The following is a 14,705-nucleotide window of genomic DNA, read 5'->3' on the forward strand; positions in this document are numbered from 1 at the left end:
CCCGCCAGGACTTCCTGAGGGACGATATTCAACGCTGCAACCTCCGTCCCTTCTCACCGAGCAAGCTCAGTGGGTTAGACGTAAGGGATCTCATCCGCCTCCGGCGGCTGACCCCGCCAGCCATTGATCCCCGCGCAAAGTTCAGAAGGAAGTGAAGGAATTGACAAATCGTAGACATTTCAACTTTTAAGGGATATTTGGGATTGGTCAATTCGCTTACATCAGTTTTAACTAAACTTGTTTAATGCCCATTTACTCCGACGTTAATCGAATTTTAAATTCTGGTTATCTTATCTTAAAATTATATTTAAAAAATTGAACCAGACTTAAATCATATCGGAGGGGTGGGGTGTACAGCTGTCGTGTAAACGTAGTCATTGATATTTTTGAAGTTTTGGTCGCGTTCACATGAATTCGTTTAACCAATAGCAGATAAGCAGGCACTACCGAACCTATCAAATCTTCATGTCGAATATTAAAATAGCGACAGCCACGTCCTGCGCGCCACGTCCATGTTGTCACACTTGCCGTATTCTTTACCGGTAAACAGTTTGAAGACGAGTTCGAGTTTGGCGAGTTTCTTTAAGAATATTAAGGTTAAGCTGAAAGTATGGCTTGTGGCACGTTACGTGCATTAATATCGTTGGCGGTGGTGGTTTTGGCATCTCGGGCAATTACTTTGGCAGTTCCGAATGCAAATGTGGAACCGGAGCTCGTCCTGAAGAATGTGGAAAGGAACATTGACCTGCAATCTCAACTCACCAAGATCACCACTAAGGTGGTTTTAGAGAATGGTGGAAAAAGTCCGATGCGCAGCTTTCTCTTCGCTATAGATGATAAGCAGAAGGAAGGACTCAGTTACATTGGAGCTCATACTAGAGAGGCTGGACGTGCTGCTCTGAAGGTTTCGAAGAGTGAAGTAAAGGAACATCCTGATAAGCTTTTTTATCAGATTGAACTTAAGGACTCATTGCCGCCAGGGCGATCGGTTTCTGTTGAAGTTGAAGTTGTTTCGACGCATGAGCTTGTACCTCATCCTAAAGAGATCATTCAGAAAGAAAAGCAACTGGTACGCTACACTGGAAACCTTTATTTGTACTCACCATATCCTGTCCTTAAGCAGTCTACTATGGTTGTATTTCCGTCTCGTAATATTGAGAGCTATACCAAGATTAAACCTGTGTCTCAAACTGAATCCACTATCACCTATGGACCATATGATAAACGTGCTCCATTTTCTTCGGAGGAGCTTGCTGTGCACTTTGAAAATAACAGTAAATTCCTCACTGTTACAAGGCTTGAGAGAGTTATTGAAATCTCACACTGGGGCAACATTGCTGTAGAGGAAACAATTAATCTTCTTCACACTGGTGCTCTTTTGAAGGGATCATTTTCGCGTTATGAATATGCACGTGAATCCAAGTCTGGTGAAGCTAGTGTACAGAGCTTTGATACAATTTTACCAGCTGCCGCCTCTGATGTCTACTATCGGGATGAGATTGGCAATATCTCGACATCCCATGCCAGAATCAAGAAAGACTCTGTAGAACTTAACTTAAGACCACGATTTCCATTGTTTGGTGGATGGAAAACTCGTTATACAGTCGGATATAACGTGCCTAGTTATGAATACCTTTTTCATTCTGGTGATCAATATACGTTGGAGATGAGACTTCTGGACCATGTGTTCGACGACATGGTAGTGGACGAGCTGATCGTGAAAATCATTCTACCAGAAGGATCTCGTGATATTGAACTAATTTTACCTTATGCAGCTACTCGTTTACCAGACAGTCTTCACTACACATACCTAGACACAACTGGTAGACCAGTGATCTCGGTGACAAAGAAAAACTTAGTTGAAAACCACATTCAAAACTTCAGGCTTCGATATACATTTCCAAGGTTGCTTATGCTTCAGGAGCCACTATTAGTGGCTGTGGCTTTGTACCTTCTATTCCTGATGGTTATTGTTTACGTACGTCTAGACTTCTCCATCGATAAGGACGAAGCATCTGAGAGTAAACTGCGTATAGCAGGGCAATGCGAAAAAGTTCTAGCTGCTCAGGATCGTCGAGTGAGCTCCTACAATGACCTGGATGATCAGCTTGTATACTTAAAAGCTAACAAAGATGCTAATGCTTTCCTTACTGCAGTGAAGAGCATCAATCAAGAGTACAAAAATGCAACCAGTGCTATCGCTGAACTTGCTCAAAAACTAAAAACAGAATCTAGTGACGTTTATGAACGTGTTATGGAATTGCAGCGGTATGATCGAATTCTTAAAGATCTGTATAATCAGCAGCAAACTCTCTATGTGGACAAATTGATTCCGGGTAAGGTTGGAAGACAGCCCTTTATCGAAGCAGAGGCTGCTATCTCTAAGAAGAAAGAGGAATGCGTAGAGAAGATCAATGGCATTGTCAAATCCTTGCAATAGTCATTAGATCCTTGCTATAAAAATTGTTTTCACAAGGTTTATCATTCCAGTCGATAAACAGGATACTCCTGGGATATGCTTGTGATGAAGAGATTCTTCTAGGAATGGCAATGATGCCAAAATTTATAAAATACTTCGACTGTCGTACTTCACTTTCGATTGTTATGAAACACATTTACGTACTAATGGCTAGGACAACTATTGCTCTACTCTTTCAACTTTGTAATAAAGAAGTATTATAAGTAGCATTGAAAATATTATTTACATCCTGAAATCACTTAACATTCTATAGAACTCAGTAGAATAAGCAATACAATAAACACTAGACAACATTGAGATCAAAGGGAACGAATTTACCATATGACCATTTAAAAAAGATGTATCAGTTATTATACTACATCTTCTTTCTTGCCTTTGTAAATATTTATAGCTAGTGCTTACATTAGTCTAAAGAAATATCGAAGAATTTAAATTTTCAAAAATATATTAATTCGTTGGTTTTTCATTAGAAATTCATTGTATATAGCGTATTTTGCATAGAACGAAGAGATTTTAAGAGAATTGAATGCGTTTAGAGTATACCAAATTATTTCATTTGATATGGCGTTTTTGAAGTATGCCTGCGCAAAGTGACACTTCGACTCGGAATAGTATCCCTACTTGGAGCATGTGTCAAACGAACCGCCGGTTAAACGGACACCTGCTAGCCTGCTGTCATCTTAATTTTCGGTGGCCTCGCTCTTCAGGGTGAATTTATACTCGGAGCGAGGATGACGAATTTACGTAAATTCATAGGTACGTCAAACTGTATTGAAATTTTTAATAAAAATGCATATTTCGTCAGTTTTTATATTGCGAATTTCGATTAAGGTTATGTTACTTAATGGCCCGACCGTTTGAAATAGTGTCTGTAATAATTGTCACAGATATTGGGGCCAATTTGATTGATCCTATGTACCAAGGAATATATCATGGATCTCGAAAGCATCAGGCAGATCTACAAAATGTATTAGAACGATCATGGAGTAACAATCTTTCCAAGATTATCATAACTGCTGGTAGCATCGAGGAGAGCAAGAAAGCTCTTGAATTAGCTAAAACTGATGGTACGTCAATATTCTTTTGTTCGTCTTAGATTGAGTCCTAATGTGGTACTTCTAGTTTTCGTTTATTGCAGAACGATTATTTTCTACTGTTGGTTGTCATCCAACAAGGTGCAACGAGTTTGAAGAATCTGGTGATCCTGAGGGATACCTTAAATCATTATGCGATCTAGCTGTCGAAAATCGGGAAAAGATAATCGCTATAGGTGAAATGGGTCTAGACTATGATCGATTACAATTTTGTTCCAAAGATACTCAGAAGAAGTATTTTGAGATGCAGCTCTCTATGTGTTCCAAGTTGAAACTTCCAATGTTTCTTCACTGTAGAAATGCTGGTGATGACTTTGTACAAATACTCAGGAAATATAAGAATGAATTAACAGCTGGCGTTGTACACTCCTTTGATGGAAATCCAGAGGATGCCAACAGCATACTTCAGCTTGGACTGTATATAGGTATTAACGGCTGGTAGGTAGAATCTCGTTTCTGTAACTGCTGGACTTTTTTTTCTTGGAAGAACAGACCACTTGATTTCGATGCATCATGTATTTCAGTTCGCTCAAAACCGAAGACAATCTATTCTCAGTAACAACGATACCATCCGACCGTCTTATGATAGAGACTGATTGTCCCTGGTGCGAAATAAGGCCGACACATGCAGCAGCAAAACATGTAATTACACATTTTCCATCAGTGAAAAAGGAAAAATGGCAGCCAGACCGAATGGTTAAGGGTCGAAATGAGCCATGCACCATAGTGTAAGTGTTAACAATTTAATTAGATTGTGGTAAAAGTAATACTAATAATATAAAAAGAATAAAGATGTTTAAATAAAAAAAAAAGTTGAAAATGTATTGATTAATTCTGTATGGTTGCAGCCAAATTTTGGAAATACTGGCACGCGTTAGAGATGAGGAGGAGGAATACCTGTGCAACCAAATATACAAGAACACGATGAAGCTTTTCTTCCCACACGAGTTGTAAAACATCTCAGGACTGTATTCTATATGTACGTTTCTCTCCTCACAGAGAATTGCGGATGCGCTTGCATACGTAACTCAGTGGAACTTTTTGCCGCGTACGCTCGACATTTTAATTACATGTACACGGCCGGCGCGTGAGGAGAATTATTATACACTGCTGCATTTACTTACATTATCGACTTTAAAGAAATCTTTTACCAAGAGAAAAAAGGAAAAGCTTTCTGCATTATTTATTTCTCATCATTTACTCATTCTACATTTCTAAACCCACAAACGAAATATATGGAATAAATGTACAAAATACTATGTTCGGGGTTACATACCAACAGCGCGGGTTCACCTTTTTGTCTTCTGTGGTCTCGTAAATATTTTTTCTTTACTTTTCTACGAAGCCGCACTGCGAATTGTCCAAAATAGGAATAAAAAAACAATACTTTGGTCAAACTGCGCCTGCCTGTCTACGTGATAAAGGTCATGGCAAACACGCGCTTTGGTTTAAACTTTAGAGTTTTTTACGAGACACCGGGTTTATCGAGTAGAATAGGGACTGCGAGTGTTAAAGTTTCTCATATGTATTTTTCTGAAACATTTTGTATTATTTTTCGTTTCGGAGAATCATTATTAAATACTCATCCGAATAAGTGTCCTCGTGTTTCTCGATTCCCGTGTTTATATATAACAAATAAATGCTGAGGTATGGAAGAGTTCTCGATCGCCGACTATGTTATTACTTGTCGGTTCACGGCGTATTGTCCTGACTTCGCCGCTTCACTGAACTTTCGACAGTATTTGTACCTTTTCATAAACCCAGTCATACGTTTGGCTGGCGAAGGTTTGCGTTGTGTTGATCGCCTGACTCGCGTATTTTTGAAGACTCTCTGGACTGAGTTTACCACTGAAAAAAAAAGGAAAACGCAAAGAAAAATGAGTCATGCTTGTAACTGCTTTGTGAGTTATATTTTTGTAGAGCAGAAAAACTCACACAAAGACATTGGTTTCTAGCCAGCGAATAGCATGTGTCGAATATTCAACAATATGCTCTGCAGCCAGGGCAGAATAAGTCTTTACAAAGTCGAGAGCTTGAATGCTTCTTGTACGTGTCTCTTCTAAGAGACCCGGTGCATAACGATCGATCTATTGCATGAAGAAACGTTTATACATTATTTCTTAATGTTATATAATGTCTGATATAAAAATATGTGATAGAGGTACTAACACTTGCTGCAACGAGAGGTCCATTATGAGCCACATAAGCTGCTATATTGTTGTACAGCTTCCATGAGGCATTTCTTATCACAAGATAAAGATCCCCACCTAATTTAATGTAAGGCATGGAGACATCTACAACAGTTTTATAGTATTCCGGAGCACTAGCTTCAGCATACTCGAGACTTTTAGCCGAATAGTATTTTGTTGTTGACCAAGCCCTCTGCCCTTGCCCAAGAATGCCACTGTCTTTCAAGAACTTCCCAGTACTAGAGGCTACGAGAATAATTATAGATAATTATAGAATAATACACAAATTTAAATATAAAAAATGACTCCAAAAGTGCATAAGTTTTAAGAAAGAACCTTCGAATGAGCCATGCTTCCGATAATCAATCGCTACAATGGCACTGATAAGAAGGAATAGTAGTAGACTTCCTTTCTTCCAGGGAAACCAGCTCCTTGACACTGTCATTCTTGCTACTAATACCTGAAAGAGGAATGTTCCTGGATAAGAACTTTTTACACCGTTTGCTGTATGCGAGAATAAACTGATACAATTAAAAAACAAAGAAAACGTAAAATGCGATTTGTCGCCTTGGCTAACGATAAATCCACAGTACGCTGACTCTGTTAAATTCAATATTCACTGTATACACATTATAAGCGACTATAGAAATCAGCCGTTACCTCCGTTCGTAAAGGCAGACCGTGTAATTTTTTGTTCTTGTCAAACGAAGAGATTGCTCCGAGGTCGAATGTCGATAAAAAAAAAAGGAAGCGCTAATGTTAACAACCGATGCTAACGTCGCAGCTCAAGGCGCAACTCGGGGACATAGATATGTATATGTAGAAAACTTCTACAGCACAATAGACGATCGATACTCTTTCGCCTCGCCCAACCTAACCGAACCTAACCTAAACTAAACAAACGGAACATGATGTATCACGCAAACGTTTTGAAAGTTTATACGTTTACGGGTGGTATCAGAGCTTTCACTGTGAAATATTATTGTATCAACTCACTGGCGTACTGGTACCGATACGAATATATACTGCTTGATAACAGGATCTTAAAGAATGAGTCTTCCTTTTTGGAAGTACGTAGCTACTTCGATTTTATATCGATGAATGTATAAAATATACCGTTTGCCGGTCAAAGTCTTTTGGAGAGGACAAATGCGCGTCGCCGTCCAACTGCTGACTGTTGTGTATGGCGTGGAAAACTGGGATTTGAGTATTAGGGGGCGCTGTAGATGAACCGCGTGTATTTAAACCGGTTCTTCTTCAGTCGTGTGCCCGATTTCGTTGTGAAAAGATGCTGTAGGTTTATGAGAGTGAGAGAAGTCTTATTAATTTACATACCTACCTCACATCCTTTAATACATGCCGACAGATATTCATCCTTCTTTTTGGCCGTTTTCCAGCCATCATTTGACACTTGGAAGGATGCCAAAACTTCAGAAAGTACTTTTTTCTTTAAAGTAGGTTGTATTGTACTCCAATTAGAATCTGCAATCAGAGTGATAATCTATCATTGTGGTAATCTTAATAAATTAGTAATTGTTATGGAGTATGATGCTGACCAATGTGTTTGAGAAGGACACTAGACTGGTATAAATGTTTGGAATAAATATTCTTCCAGGTAGTGTAGCACCGAACGTCTATCATAAGGCAGGCTGCTACAGCATGAAGTAATTCATCCCTGTAAATTGGGCTGATTTTTAGTGTTATTTTGTCAAAAAGAGTTTCCAATAATTTACGATAATTGGCGTTCTCGTTTTTGAATGTTATTGACTGAAAAAGAAACAGAAATAATTTTGTTGTGTACTTCTATCAGTTTTGGAGCGTTATTTATATATATTATTTTACTCACGCGGAGGTTCACGATAACGGGAGTGACTTCTTTTACAATGGTAGCAGGAATATTCAATTTCCCTGAGTACACGTCGTCCAGAATAGTCAAATACATATCGGGGGTTACATTATTTGTATTACTCATGTGATCAGCAACCATATCATTCAAAACTTTCACTACATATCCTGAGTAGTTCTTTATTTCCAACATAGGTGAAATAATCTCATGCCATGCTTTTAAACCAACTGATAAATCTTTACGACCTGCCTGATAGAGGACCCAAAATAGGGACTGACCAATAGGCTTTCTATTTTGATAGGATTTTCTCAAACTGATTAGTTTTGGAATATTTGCGATGGTCATGTCAGGATCGTGTTGTGCCAATAGTTGTAAGAATATTTTGTGTCCAACTACAGGCGTTCCTTTGGCCATGTCTGTAGCCATGGCAGTTAGTGTGCCTTCATAAAATAATTTGACAGTTTGTGGTCCTGCTCTTTCAATTACTCTCTCCAATAACGATCGTATTGTTTTTGGCACAACACTCAATGGGTAGCCAGGTGGTTTTCCATCAAATAGTGGATCATCTCGCTCTATGGGAATGCTTGCATTCAGAAAAGCATCTACATTTTTTAACCAAATGAGTGGTGCATCTGGATATCTAACTTCATCATTAATTATTGAGGATTCCAGAGATGCTGCATTTATCTATGAATTATAGAAATAACAGTTTGTTTATATCCAATACTAGTGATTAAGTATAGAATAAATATGGCAAGGAAATCTACCAGATTTACTGCATCCTCTATAGATTTTGGAGGCTTCTCTTTAGGCTCCTGTTTCTTCTGCTCAAGCTGCTTCTGCTTTTGCTGCTTCTTCTTCTCCTCATTCTCCTTGGTCTTATTGTCCTTCTCCTTAGTCGGCTTCTTGTTCTCCTTGTTCCCATCCAAGTTGTCGTAGAGTGTTTTCACTTGACTGAGGGGCACTGGTGCGCAGAAATCACGATGTTTCGAGGATTAGAGCTTTGCGCCTCTGGGAGACATTGAGAGAAAACATCGATTGTACGGTGGGCACGAATAACGAGCCATTCCAAAATGCCAAAAATCTCATTACACATGGTAGACAAGATACTGAATTTAATAAACTAGACCTCTGCTCTGATCTAGAGCCGACATTAATTTCATTCCAACAAACCTAACTTTTACATTTGTATTTTTTGAGCAGTTATCAATTAGTATCTTACCTATTTACCTATTACCTATTTACCTATATACCTATTTACGTTACAGTAAATAAAAAAGTATTACTTAAATGTGGGTGGCTTTTATTGTTTACAACTAGTTGGTTAGAAGATCCCAGACTTACGAAAATCCTCGACTTTAGGTGCATTCTCTATGAATTTCTTCTTCTCCGCTTTGGTCAGCTTTGTTGGTTTTCCATTGCTTTTGTCCTTTTTACCCTTGCCGACGACTTCCCAGCCTCCGGAGGACATTATGAGATCTTTACAAAAATTAAATGAAAAACCGAAAGATTACTACTTCCACACGGAACTGAAGGCACTGCACAGCACTAAACTGGTGGCTAGTGGTTGCCAGAGGAACGTTGTTGTGTTGCTGTCGCTGCAGTCATCGTACGTGGACAAGCATGCGCATTGCATTATTTGCCACGCGCCATTTAAACTCCACGAATGTGACAACTCGACCGATCCTTATGCTTACTCAATGCTATTGCCGCAGAATAACAATCCATTACTCTTTAACAACAGACATTAATCGATGTATAGATTGGTAATGTAATTAAATAAATTATTTTATAAAATAATTTATAGAATAGCTACTAAACACTTTGTTGTCATCATTAGTAGCACATAACGGCACATTTGGATACGCGGTCAATTTTTAAAAGTAAAATCTTTTAACCGTGCTACTTGTCTTTCAGGGTCAATGAGTCAAATTTGAAGAGGCGGTAACAGAAAAATCAGAGGTTGGATGTATTCCCGATGACGAAGTGGAACAAATCGATCACACTTCTAAAATAAGAAAGATCACTATTAAGCATATTTTTGTAGGATTCATAACTTTATAAGTATTAACTTTATAAAATACTCTATGAAGCATTAATGAAACGATATAATCTTTTAGTGACATTTTTTATACAGCAAGAACTTCGTGATCAAATCGTTATACATATAATTATTTCAAAATTCTTAACAGGCATTTATCCAGGAATATATAGTATTTATCGAAAAAGATAAGTCCTATTCTATTGTACCAGAAGGGGCGTTTTGGGCGTCTGGGTTCTCAGGTTACCTTAGTTAGATAATTATTCTCGTTGAAAATGAACCGCGTTAACTCAGTCGACTTGAACACGTCGTTTCAATCTGCCCACGATGAGAAATCTCTTCTTCAACCTGTTCGTGTTAGCAATCATGTACAGGGATCACCTGTGGGTTCGGGCGATAGAGTGCAAAGACCTCGAGAGCAAATCCACAATGATGCAGCTGAGGAGACATCTTTTTTGTGATTACGATTATTCAATTAGACCTATCTTTCGCAAAGAGAATGTAACAACTGTCGAATTGAAGCTCGCGCCAAAGATGATAAATTTTGTAAGTTTATTAAATGTTTATCAATCATTTTCGTACTATTTTAATTTTTGGATTTGTTGCTTATGTATCTTAGGAGGAAAGCACGAATTTTCTGGTGCTACATAGCTGGCTGGCATTGGTAAGTCTGTGCAAAGAAATATACGTGTATACTTTCCTTTTCTTCTTACTTCAATATCAAGTATTCTTTTTGTATTTCTTCTTCTAGTCCTGGCATGACGAGCATCTTCGATGGAATCCAGCAGGATTTGATTCAATAGAATTGATTCACGTTACCTTTGATGAAATATGGCGGCCGGATATATCTGTCTACAATGCGTGAATAACTTCATATGAAAAATTATAGCTTCATAGTTGAGATTACAAATGTATACCTATATTATGTATGTATGATTTTTTATGCAGTGGGGAAACCTCCGACTGGACAAGTCTTCCAGCAACGCAATGCAGTGTCAATAATAATGGATTAGTCAACTGTTTACCAGAAGTAAAATACGTAACCCACTGTGATGCGGATTACACAAATTGGCCGTTTGACATACAAACATGTACAGTTCGTCTAGTATCCGCGTACCATATCGGAGAAGTAGATTTTCGTCTAATGGACGAGGGGGTAAGAAAATAAAATGATTAAAAACATTAAGAAAGCCTAATATATTCAAGACAATGACGGTGAATCCTTACATTCATGCAGATCACAATGCTACGTTACGTAGGCAGTGTAGAATGGAATCTTCTAAATGTGACTGTAACAAAAGAAATAATTCAACCGAAATGGTATCAAAACGACACATTATCAACTATCTCCTTCATATTCATTATAGAAAGACATTCCGGTATGATGGAAACTATTTACATCACACCGTGTATAAGTAAGTCCTCATCTTCAACCAATCATTTAAATTATGATATTTATATTAAACTTTCTTCATTAGTACTGATTGTGATGACATTGACGACACTCTGGCTGGATCCCAATACGGCAGAGCGAATGATAGTGGCAGTAATAAATTTTATCTGTCATTTACTGACCTTCCAGGACTTGCATTGGAATGTGCCACGTAATGGTCCTACTGTCCCACGCATTTGTTAGTAATAAATTAATAAATTAAATTAGATTATTATTCTAGATATTGATAACTCATTGATTGACAGTGATATTCTATCGGGACTCTTTGGCAATGGCTGGTTTTGCTATATTTCTGACAACGTTCCTACGCCAACTCCATGCGATAAGCCGACCAGCCCCAGGATGGATTTCGTCAATAAACACCTTCATACTGAACAATAAGGTTGGCCAGATCTTCTTGCTGAACACTCTCGATCCTAAAGCTTCTGCAGGACTTGAGACGGAAGCAGATGACAATTCTGGTCTTGTTCAATTGAGAACTTCGTCCCGGGATAATGATCAGTCTTGGTCCTTGATGGCCATCTTTATTGGACGTCTATCTTTCATAGGAGTTCTTCTGACCTATATCATTATGCTATTTCTTCTTTTGCCCGTAGTTACAGAGATCAGAAGCTATGATCGTTCCATAATGATGGGTAAATGATCACTTAAAATATTCATAAGTGGGTGACTCCACCAGTAAATGGAAGCATTCACATATGTATATTATATCTATATATAGTAACTTTAATACGGGTGCCCATCCACTGGAAGCATTTCATCAGGTGTTCATTCAGTGGTGGATTGATCCTATTAGCTTGACATTTTTGTGGTTATTCATGTTTCTGTTATTTTCTTCGTTATTAAATTTAGAAAATTTGAAATGCAAATTATTTTTTGTTGCGATAAATTTGTTATATCTGTTTATACTAAGAACATCTTGATTAAATATCATTAGTGTTGACAGAATGTTTGATCTTTGAACCAAATATGAAAAATAATAAATGATCGCTATATTTATCAAGCGATTTAACCTTATAATTGGAAATTGTAGAAGAGTTAAGTCTCATAACTCATTACAAAGAAATAATCGTAGAATATAAGCACTCCAAAATGCTGTATTCAAGTCGTGAAATAAGATCTAAAGTGGTATCAAGGAATCAAATTACAATAGCACCATCAGACTTTTTTTTTCGTAGAAATACGTTTATTTCCCAATACGCAACGTTTATGACGCTTATGATGTATTTATATAGATGTAGTGGATTTTCTTTTGCAATGTCATAGGTATGCATTACATTAATGTTTCCAGCATTAAAGAATTCTCGAGTACCGTTAGTAATACAGGTGTCTCTACTGAAACTTATAATGCAGCGTTCAAATCATTACGTTAATAAGTCATCATTGTTGCAGTTTTTGAGAAAACAAATCTTTCGGATGTTTCCTCACTTTTCTTTCTTATATATATCTTAACATTTTCGTTAAATCACGAATGCCCAGTCTAGGACCATTACATACTTTCTCACACTATGTACATATATGTGGGGTTGAAAGAGCTAATACTATCAATTGTCTTAGAACTTTTGGTGGGAAAATATGTATTGTTTACGTGAAATGATAAATGTCATGATATGATAATTCGTAAAGAAAAAGCAAAAAGGTTCACGTTTCGAACATAGGATTGCAGATGCTATATGGCAATGTAGAAGATACAGAAATCAAGTTGAAGCACAGTGATTTCTAGTTAAAATTGACCATCTTTGTTCAAGGAAATAAATTGCAGAAGAAATATATATATTTATAATACAATTGATGATGGATCTCGTTGACGTAGGACGGGAAGGTATCCTTAGGAATATAAGGATGTAGAGAGCAACGCAGAAGAAAAAAAAGTTCCCGTCAGCAAAAATGTCTTTTGTCTCACTTCCGTTAAATGAATGTTGTTTGAATGGAATCATCATGCCTTATAGTTTTGCTTATTTTTCATGGAGATTGATAGAGGAGATAATCCTTCAGCATGCGTGGCAGCGGCAGCGAATCTATTGCTGTTCTCTCAGTGTACTGTAATATAGCGTCACGACAGGCACTCTGCAATGTTGATACTACCAAAAAAAATGAAGATATTTGATGAATACATTGAACTCTTTATGAAAATTTATGTGCTACAATATTTATTACATACCACCATACAGCTGGACTACTCTAACTCGTTTAGTGGTGCCATATAAGTCTACCACAGCATGTAGTGGTCCAGTTTTGTATGGAATGTCTTTACTGCAAACACCTTGATCTTCTCCATTGATAATAAAATGCATTTCTGCTTTGTCAGATCCAGCTTGAGGTACGTACATAATTCCTATTCGACTACCTGCATCTGTAGGTAGGATGTTCCTTGAAGATCCTACTGTATTTGGCCTTAGAGCATTGAAAGGAATAATGCCACGGGATGTATGTACATTGACCCCGTCTGTAACGAGTTTCTTCTCACGGAGAGGTATTCCTTCACCTAGTTCAGGAAGAGCAATCATTAAGTAATTATTATATAAAACAGAGATAGACAACTTACCATAGCCAGTGCCATCAATGCCCTCAAAGCTGTCCCAAATGTTATGACACTTGGTAATTCCAAAAATCCAAGTTGAACCTAATCTTGAAAGATTTGGTAAAGCGTACTGTGGTAAAGCATTGCGGGGTATATCTGCTGGATTAATTTGTGTTAATCCAAGTCTCATGTGACCACTCCATCCTCGTTCAACTTTCTCAATCTCAACTAGGAATATTTCTCCAAGTTGTATGGGTTTCTCACTAAAGACCAATGCATCTGCAAAGCTAGAAGTTCGGCAAGCTACAGTATTGTCGTCTAAGACCCTTAAATTTCTTCCATGATTGGGATGGAATCTTGTGATTATTTTGCGTGATTTCCCAGCCATTGCAAAGTACACTCTTCAGTTTTTCTACTGATACACAATGAATTCTATCAAAAGGACTATTCGATGGGTATCCATGAGTTACTAAGAGTCGGTTGAGTTGACAGAGAAGTCAACACTCACAGCAACAATAATCACGACAATATTGAATTATTGAACTGATAGACACACGTTAACTAATCAGTCAAATCATTTGGCAGTCTCACTATACAGGCATTAAATTCCAAGTGTCAGAAGGGCTAGAGCAGCAAAATATTCGTAGCCCTTCCATCCAGGATTCAATCGAATAAAACCCTGGGATTGTTCGATAGCACAAGAATATTAGTTACTCTGAATTTCAAATTGTCACCTGCCTCAAGGCAGATAAAAAGGATGAAGTATGTACTTCTGTTTTGAAACTTTTCCTACAACACAGATTATAGATAAACCGACTAATTATTTGAAACTTTGATTTGTCCATTGGATGACATGTACACAAAACAGTCATACGCATAACCATAGGTATATAGGAATATTCTAAAGTCAAGTTCTTTAGTTTCACGAAGCATTGACAGGACGCGATAACCAAGGTATTCAAGACATCCAAGAAAAAAGGATACAAAAGAAACACATCACAAAGAACAATCAACTCCAATCGAACAGACTAGTGGATCAATTATCAAATCGCAAAACAGGATATACGACAAAAGTCTCCACA

The 14,705-nt window shown here is 37.6% G+C and overlaps 5 protein-coding genes across 5 annotated transcripts; 3 read left to right on the plus strand and 2 right to left on the minus strand.

Annotated features, from left to right (window-relative positions):
- The first annotated feature begins 484 nt into the window (after positions 1 to 484).
- On the plus strand, positions 485 to 2,686 carry LOC107273092 (dolichyl-diphosphooligosaccharide--protein glycosyltransferase subunit 1). The gene has a single exon (XM_015750920.2). It carries the CDS (start codon positions 611 to 613, stop codon positions 2,438 to 2,440), a length of 1,830 nt encoding a protein of 609 aa, XP_015606406.1. The 5' UTR covers positions 485 to 610; the 3' UTR covers positions 2,441 to 2,686.
- Positions 2,687 to 2,899: 213 nt separating this feature from the next.
- On the plus strand, positions 2,900 to 4,755 carry LOC107273093 (putative deoxyribonuclease TATDN1). The gene is made up of 5 exons (XM_015750921.1): positions 2,900 to 3,235; positions 3,367 to 3,546; positions 3,618 to 4,011; positions 4,098 to 4,301; positions 4,422 to 4,755. Exons 1-5 carry the CDS (start codon positions 3,211 to 3,213, stop codon positions 4,525 to 4,527), a joined length of 909 nt encoding a protein of 302 aa, XP_015606407.1. The 5' UTR covers positions 2,900 to 3,210; the 3' UTR covers positions 4,528 to 4,755.
- LOC107273091 (transmembrane protein 214-A) lies at positions 4,741 to 9,193 on the minus strand. The gene is made up of 9 exons (XM_015750918.2): positions 8,953 to 9,193; positions 8,376 to 8,572; positions 7,609 to 8,295; positions 7,319 to 7,529; positions 7,102 to 7,244; positions 6,099 to 6,222; positions 5,743 to 6,008; positions 5,509 to 5,660; positions 4,741 to 5,421 (listed from the first exon to the last, which is right to left on the minus strand). Exons 1-9 carry the CDS (start codon positions 9,077 to 9,079, stop codon positions 5,295 to 5,297), a joined length of 2,034 nt encoding a protein of 677 aa, XP_015606404.1. The 5' UTR covers positions 9,080 to 9,193; the 3' UTR covers positions 4,741 to 5,294.
- Positions 9,194 to 9,852: 659 nt separating this feature from the next.
- Positions 9,853 to 12,119, plus strand: LOC107273087 (acetylcholine receptor subunit alpha-like). The gene is made up of 7 exons (XM_025090381.1): positions 9,853 to 10,195; positions 10,269 to 10,313; positions 10,401 to 10,510; positions 10,598 to 10,805; positions 10,887 to 11,064; positions 11,128 to 11,280; positions 11,348 to 12,119. Exons 1-7 carry the CDS (start codon positions 9,977 to 9,979, stop codon positions 11,743 to 11,745), a joined length of 1,311 nt encoding a protein of 436 aa, XP_024946149.1. The 5' UTR covers positions 9,853 to 9,976; the 3' UTR covers positions 11,746 to 12,119.
- A 699-nt stretch (positions 12,120 to 12,818) lies between these two features.
- On the minus strand, positions 12,819 to 14,652 carry LOC107273090 (neuralized-like protein 2). The gene is made up of 3 exons (XM_015750917.2): positions 13,648 to 14,652; positions 13,264 to 13,587; positions 12,819 to 13,183 (listed from the first exon to the last, which is right to left on the minus strand). Exons 1-3 carry the CDS (start codon positions 14,009 to 14,011, stop codon positions 13,065 to 13,067), a joined length of 807 nt encoding a protein of 268 aa, XP_015606403.1. The 5' UTR covers positions 14,012 to 14,652; the 3' UTR covers positions 12,819 to 13,064.
- Positions 14,653 to 14,705: the final 53 nt, after the last annotated feature.

Source organism: Cephus cinctus, unplaced genomic scaffold (genome assembly GCF_000341935.2).
Source record: "Cephus cinctus unplaced genomic scaffold, Ccin1 Ccin1_scaffold1371, whole genome shotgun sequence".
Taxonomy (NCBI): Eukaryota; Metazoa; Arthropoda; class Insecta; order Hymenoptera; family Cephidae; genus Cephus; species Cephus cinctus.